This window comes from Pollicipes pollicipes, unplaced genomic scaffold (assembly GCF_011947565.3).
Source record: "Pollicipes pollicipes isolate AB1234 unplaced genomic scaffold, Ppol_2.1 Scaffold_4881;HRSCAF=5763_pilon_pilon_pilon, whole genome shotgun sequence".
NCBI classification, from domain to species: Eukaryota; Metazoa; Arthropoda; class Thecostraca; order Pollicipedomorpha; family Pollicipedidae; genus Pollicipes; species Pollicipes pollicipes.
In genome coordinates, this window is record NW_023596576.1 from 59138286 (window position 1) to 59146147 (window position 7862).

At 53.2% G+C, this 7862-nt stretch overlaps 1 protein-coding gene across 1 annotated transcript; it reads right to left on the minus strand.

Annotated features, from left to right (window-relative positions):
• Window positions 1-835: 835 nt before the first annotated feature.
• LOC119101479 (monocarboxylate transporter 10) lies at window positions 836-7573 on the minus strand (the record flags this gene model as incomplete). Its single annotated transcript, XM_037224821.1, is given in 2 exon segments — window positions 836-987; window positions 7234-7573. Coding segments are annotated over 2 exon segments (426 nt in total), but the record flags the coding sequence as incomplete, so codon positions are not given.
• Between the last annotated feature and the right edge of the window lie 289 nt (window positions 7574-7862).

The window sequence follows — 7862 nt, forward strand, 5'->3', positions numbered from 1 at the left end:
CGCTCAACGGGGGACCCTGGTAGCAATAATAGCAGGGCCAGGTCAAATTATAATGCACTGTTCAAGCAACCACCATACTCAAATGTTTCCAGCACCCATCCGTTCTGAGATGATGAACCGTTACCTGTCTGGAGACAAAGCTATGACTGAAGCGTCGTCAGACCCCATGAACCGTTACCCGCCTGGAGACGAAACTATGACTGAGACATCCTGAGAACCCATGAACTTGTCTGATGAAGCTAGTACTGAGACATCCTGAGACCCCATGAACCGTTACTTGTCTGGGGATGAAGCTAGTTACTGAGACATCCTGAGACCCCATGAACCGTTACTTATTTGGAGATGAAGCTATTACTGAGACATCCTGAGACCCCATGAGCCATTACCCGCCTGGAGACGAAACTATGACTGGGACATCCTGAGAACCCATGAACTTGTCTGGAGATGAAGCTAGTACTGAGGCATCCTGAGACCCCATTAGCCGTTACCTGTCTGGGGACCGAGCCTGACGTTGAAACGTCCTAAGATGTCTTGGATCATTGCCTGTTCTGAAACACGAGGAGCCGCCATTTGCCTAGAGATGGCGCCTCAGACTGAGACGCATTGAGATGTCACGGACTTTTACCTGTCTGATGAATTCGGCAGCTGTTATCTGTCTGAAGATGTCTCCAGCTGTTTCCGGTCTAGAGACACCAGGAAGAGTTACCAATCTGGTACGCGGAGACCGCGGCGTCCTGAGATGTGACGTGCCATCATCTGCCTGGAGGCGCCAGAAATGTCTCTGCCATAATGCCTATGTCTATGCATTCATTCTGCGCGTGTTTGCAGCCGTCACCTGATTGGAAACGAAGGCCGAGATGAGTAGGCCGACGAAGGCGAGTATGGCGCCGAAGAAGGCTGTGCGCCGCAGGCCGGCCTGGTCGGCCAGCACTCCAGACGCCGCCGACATCAGGAACGTCAGACCCGTGCACAGCGAGCCGACCAGCGCTGCGAACAGTAAGAGTGTCAACACCTGGACCAGAGCTGCTGACATCAGGAGCGTCAGACCCGTGCACAGCGAGCCGACCAGCGCTGCAGACAGCAGGAGTGTCAACACCTGGACCAGAGCTGCTGACATCACGAACATCAGACATGTGCACAGCAAGCCGGCCAGCGCTGCAGACAGCAGGAGTGTCAACACCTGGACCAGAGCTGCTGACATCACGAACATCAGACGTGTGCACAGCGAGCCGGCCAGCGCTGCGGACAGCAGGAATGTCAGCACTCGAACCAGGACTGCTGACATCAGGAACGTCAGGTGCGGACACAGCACTCCAGCTAGCGCTGCGGACGGTAGGGATGTCAATACTCGAGCAGACCAGGACCGGACTGCACCCGGATCAGAGCTGTCTACAACAGTCTTATCAATATGGGCCGGAGCTGCGAACAATGCAATTTTGAACACAGGCCAAAGAGCCAGACAGCAGCAGACCGAATATCGGCAAAAATCACAGACACTATGGATTCAGGTACGAACATTGGTAATACGGACACAAAGGCATCCAGGTGTTATTAAGTATTATGTTGTTAAGTATTAAGTAAAGGTATCCATAAAGGTATCATTAGCGCTACGAACATAAGCCATTACGAACGTCTTCGATACAAGTGTATGCTATACGAACAGTTGGATTGTGAATACTTCGACCTACGAACATGTGCGATTGATTTCAAGCGTCTATGATTGTGAACATCTGTCTTACGAACATTTGCACCTACGCACATTCGCATCTACGAACACCTGCGCTACGAACATTTGCAATTGCAAACATAAGCGTTTATGACAATTGCCGTATGACATTTGTGCATTCGTGCAAAAGTGTTTCCGGACGTGTGAGTCACGATTCTTTGCGATTACGAATAGCTGTTTAGGAACACTTGGGTTCATATATTTGCCAACGTATATTTCTGCACGTATGCATATCACGTATCTGCACGGATCAACTCTGCTCCGCGTGCATTTGTCATGCAATCATTTGGGAAAAGTACGTGCCAAATACTAAGATCACTTTTCCGCATTATAGTGAAATTGGAACCAGCGAAGAAGATAGTCAAATATTGACGATTGCACTCGAGGCAGTGAGCACGTACAACGCACAGGGAAATCGGTGAGCCATGGTCACTTGGGCAGCATTGGCAGTTATCCGTGCCTGTCGGAACAGCTGCCTTATTCTTGTTTCTTGAACGAGGAAAAAACTGATTGCTAAAAAGGGTTATCAAAACCATAAAATGTAGAATAATGTTGTAAATATTATTTACTCGACAGGATTTGAACCCGCTGAACCGTGCCACTGCGTTATGAATGTCGTATTATAGCCCTCCAAAAACTTTTGTTTTGAGACAGCCAGAATTGAGATTCGCCCTGTTAACCCGGCTATTTCCAGTGATGTCAGCAGGAGGGCTCCTGGAGACCCGAGGTGAGGCTCAAGCCCTGCCCACTGCGCAGTTTTCTCTGGCATATCACGGCAGCCCGCATGAGTGGTGGCCACGGCTGGCAACGACCGTTGCCTGCGGCTGTTCCGGAAAATAATAGACGCACCGGTTTTTTCCAAGCTACCCTGTCGCTATTTGCTACGTCCGTTATCATGACCTCAACGACCAATATTCTTTTCCGAAACATACAGGCTACGACCCTTTATCTGCCATCATTAAAAAAAGCGGCGAAAAGGGTAAACATGGTGTATACAGTGATAGCTACACGAAGATACGCATGGGTCACAGCATCTGTGAACTATATCTAACTGCACCATAATAGCGGTGTTTATGTTAAGCACCCCCTTACCCACCACGTCCTAACAGTACCGTTTTTGGCCAATGGGTGAAATCAATTGCATGAGTGTGCATCCAGATGAGGCGTATGATTTCTGTGATTAGCAAATGGGCCATCGATTTATTACATTACGCATGGCGATGACGTGGGGGGGGGGGGGGGCGGGGGCTTTGGTGCGGCGTAACGTACCCAAAAAGTAACGGTGGGGAGGTAGTTATAAACATTACACAACTGCATTTGGTTGCATGAATCTGTCAAAATGACGAGCTCTCAGCAGCCTAACCTGCATCGATGTACGTCTTCGCGACGAATGAACATCGCTGCAAAGGACCCAACACACATATGGCTGGGAACCCCGAGTACTAAGGTCTGGGATACTTTGGCTCAGTTCTGCTGATCTCACACGGGTAACACGGTGGTGCCACCTGGCAGCGGCAGCCGGTACCCGCTGCCCGGCCCATTGATCCGATGCCGGCGCCGTCCCAGCTGTCGCACGGCAGCGACGGGCGGGACCGCCGGCTCGGCCGGGCCGACAGTGGGCGTGTCGTTCCAGGAGTGCCACCATACCCGGAGATTCTTCATATAGCAACAGGAGATTTGGCCGCCGGGGAACCCCCGCGTGGATCTCATCAGCAGCGCCCAGGCTCGGTCGGTGGGGGGGGGGGGGGGGGTGGGTCAAAACACAGCGGCTGCTTGTCGCCCGGAAATGAGCCCGGGAGCCCCGGGCGCAGGCGGGATGTGGAAACAGGAAGCAGGTAACCGTGGCCCCCGTAAGGATAAGAAGGAACGCAAGGGCTGGTCCGCGCCGTACTAAGTTTCCTCAGTCAGCAGGGCTGGTATCCTTATTAATGAATGACAAGGGTACCAAAGTCAACCAGAAAGCATGTTGAGCCGATCGGGGGCGCCGGAGCAAACGGAGCCTCCATGGCCTCAGGTCTCGGAGACTGGTAATACGAACAGCCGGTCCCGAGACGGACCAGGCCCATTTTCCAAGCGTGGACAAGGCCCGGGCCTACGAATGCCAGGCAGAACATCTCTTGCATTACTTGGGGTCCGCAAGAAAATGAGGGGCTCTGTGTCGGCCAGGTGTCCAGGATCCTGCGTCGCCAAGAGGTCCCAGGTCCTCCAAGCCCCATTTGCAGGACAGAGAAGGGATGTGATCCCGAATGTCAGAGTGTCTCTTGCGTTGGTCAGAGGCCTCTGACAATGAAAACATATGTAAATGGCCATGGAAGGGTCTACAACGAGAAAATAGATGAACCCTGTATCAAACGGGCCCCGGTAGTGGCGCACGCAAGGGAAGCACGGTCAACGCGTGCCCTCCCTCCTCTGCCCTCAGGACCGAGGATCACGTGCCCGATTTGAGGAGCCGAAGGGTCCGAACGGCTGGCTGGAGGTCGTATTAAGGGGCCCCAGTCCACAGGGCCGGACCCTCAAGCTCCAGTCAGCATCCTGTGTCAGTCTCATCCCTGGGGACCTTCCCGCGGGTGCGCACGGCAAGCGTCCCCGAGATGGCCGGTGCTCGTGTTCAAGGGTAGCCGAAAAGGGGGCCGAAAGGGAGATCAAGGGCTGGATTGCATAATGAAGGGCCCAAACGATCCGGAAGGCTGTCACTGACATGCCGGCACGTTGAGGGTCGCACTAAAGACCCCGTGCGTAGAGCCGTGACCTCAACTGAAAGTCCAACGACCTTCGCGCCGATTGGGGTCTCCTGGCTCAATGCAGGTCTCTATTTTGACTAGAAACCACCAACAAAGCACAGTCGGCTCTGCGTCTGTCTCAGTCCTGGGGACCATTTCCCAAGCAAGGGCAAGGCCGTAGCCTGCGATTTACATTGGTCGGGGTCGCTGAAACAGTCGGGGTCCCCTGTGGCGATTAGGGGCTTACAATGTCTAATAGGGGTCCTGTGTCTAAAAGGGACCCCAAGTCGGCCATGGAAACATTCACCGAACAGGAACAGGGACGGGACCTCGAATGCTAGAGAGCCTTTTACGTTGTTCAGGGCCTTTGACAATGAAAGCAAATAGGAAAACTTATGGTGATAGTTCAAGAGACAATGAAAGGTCTATGCGTCCGTCAAGGCTCCCAGTATCGAACGGGGGGGGGGGGGAGTTCACACCATTTCATCCAAGGGCTCGTTAAGCCGAATTGGAGTCTCTGTACTCATTAGGGGAAAACCTGCGGCGAGAGGGCATATTTTCGTGTCAGTGAGGACCCTGCGTGAATCCAGGGTCAAATGTTCGGGTCAGAGGGCCTCCCGCGTCAGGGAGGGAACTTATGTACGATGTATCCCTCTAGGGGCCTCCGGACCGACCAGGAACCCCTACGCCGTGTTCTCAGAATGGCAGCCAGAAGACACTCCGCGCAGGAACGGAATGGTCCAGCAGCCCTTAATTGGGGACGATAATGCCCCTCCCTTCCCTTCCCCCCCCCCCCCCCCCGAGTACCAACTACGGAACAAGATGTTGGTCCCATGAGTGTTTCACAGAGTGGACCGAAATGAGGTCCACAAATAAAAAAACAAAACAATCCATGACTGACTGAGAATGCCCATCGTCTATCTGAGAACGTCTAACGTCTACCTTTTTGCAGAATCGATTGGTGAAACAAATTACATCAAAAGTTGTCAGAATGCGTTTTCGCAATCTTCGGAGCAAGAGCACCGATGGCCGGGTTTGCAGCTTCCGTAAAATCGAACGGCGCTGGCTGCTACTGATAGAAAGGCGGCTAGCGTCCGGAGCGAAAGAATGGCCGTCGTGAAATATTTCTTCAGAAGGTCTCCGAAAATAGATTTGAACCGTTCAAAAATAAGACTGGGGTGTATATATCACCAATTAAATGTTAATTTCTTCATATTAGCAATGGCACTGGTGATATATACGCACTGACTACGCTCTTAATGTGTGAAGTGATGTTCTTAAGCGGCTAAAGGTACTATTTGAACTGAGGTACTACCTGTCGTTAATCCGCGCTCTAGAATCGCCCAATGGCGTCCAGGTACTGAGGGAGAGAAGGATCGCGACGGCTGCTCACAGTTCAGGAAAAAGCTGGGCGTAGGCGCAGCCCGATTAAAAAATAGCAGTGACTGGTTTATGCCGATACAAATTCAGGGATCAGAACGGTGTGCCTGATAATGATCATGCCGTCTCTCAGCCGAAGGGAGTCCGCAAGCGGCGCAGCAGTGCAGATCAGCGAAGGAAAAAATAATCGATCATATGTTAGCATGTGCCCAAGACGTTTGTAAAACGGGGCTGAAAAGGAGAGAACCCAATTGCTGTGACCAGTCAACAATCACCACGTGCCACTCTTCACTCAGTGTAGCTTAAGGTTCTGAGCATAGTTTCCTGTTTGGGGGGGGGGCCTTCAACCTCTGTCTCAAACTTCGAGAAGAGAGTGGGCCAAATTGAGGGAAAAAACCGTTTGTTGACGCATTTTGGGGATAGGTTGTGCAATTTTGCACTGTTCAGCACCACCTCTCTCCAATTCATTTTGTGAAACCACGCCACTGAATTGATGATACTAAGAGCAACGTCTAGCAGGCTTTTCAAAAATGTTTAGCACCGCATCTAGATTGGACTTTTTTCCACGCTTGTTCTTTGAAAAGTCTCGCGGTCCGGTCTTCAGGCTTCCTAGCCGAAATGGTGGTTTTTGACCGGTTGGTCGTGGCATGCTTTCTGTCATTGACATTGTAAGGTACAGGGCCGTCCTCAGGAAGCCATATTGCGTACAAACAATACAGCGCTGGCTCCTTGGCACTGTACGGTGTATGGAAACCGGTTTGATATGTAACAGCATCGTGTAAAACAGTACAGTTTCTCGCACAAGCTGCAACTAAGTACGAGTGTCACACGTGTAATAATTCATCAAGGCACAACGCGAGCACCGTTCGTTGTATGTCCGTCCCGACAACCCAGTTGCTAAGAGCGCCTGCCTTCCGATCCACCCACCCGCGGCGGGGTGGGTTCGAGTCGCTTTAGGCGCTCGCTGTTTGCCATGGAGACATGACCAGTGGCCGGTGGCAGCGGCCGCGCTAAAGGGCAGGTGACGTCAGACGGCAGGACGGACCGTGCCAAGCATTGCGGTATGCTATACTTTCGCCACGAAATTCTCCCGTAGACGTGGCATTTCACGATCGGATGGTGGGGTCAGGGCCACAGAACAAACTCTTCTTGGCGCAAGCTCTGACCAATCAAATCCATTCATTCAAAATGTTTGGATAAGATCTTTAAAAACCTGTATCATATGCACATGCACACGATAGAGCAATGCATGCACAGCAACGATACAACCACTGCCGAGGTAATAGTGAGCGCTATCCTGCACAATGATGTGAAAAGTTGAGCCGAACACGACGTGATGACAAATTACACCACTGGCAAGTTCGGTGACTGGAAAATAGAGTCAATACCAGCGCGCCAGCTACTCACAACATTTAAAGGCGGCGTTTGCCACTCCATTCGCCTCCATCTTCTGCAGCAGCGCCACGTAAAGCACGCCGTAGCAGTTGACGATGCCGAAGATGATGCCGTTGCACAGAAAGCTGACCAGCACGACGAGCCAGCCGGCGGCGCCGCCGTCCTTCTCGGTGTCGCGCGCGCCAGGAGGGTCAGCGCCGTCCGGCCTCTTTTCCGGATGACCCGGGGTCAGCCGGGTGACCTCGGCTGTGACCTCCGTGTTGCGGTCGGCTGTCTGGGGCGGCATAGCTAGACCGCTGCCGGCGCTCCGCTCCCGAGATAGCCCGCGGCGGGATCGATTGGGCTGGCTGCCGCCCGGACGCCAACCGAGCGAGCACTGGCGGTCGGCCGTCGGCGGCGGCGGGTGGGCGCCGCCCCCACCCCCGCCCCCTCTCTGGGGCGGGGAACGTCTGCTCAAGCCGGCTGGTCATTCAGAGGCACTGGGGAGGGGGGGGGGGGGGAGCGGGCTTCTCGCATACGGCCAGCTCTGTTCGACAGCGGCTCGCACTGCCATATAGGAGGCGGCGGGCCCCCTTATTACCTCGTGTTCCATCCGACCACTAAGAAGATAATCAAACTGATCGGCACCACAAACAATGCTG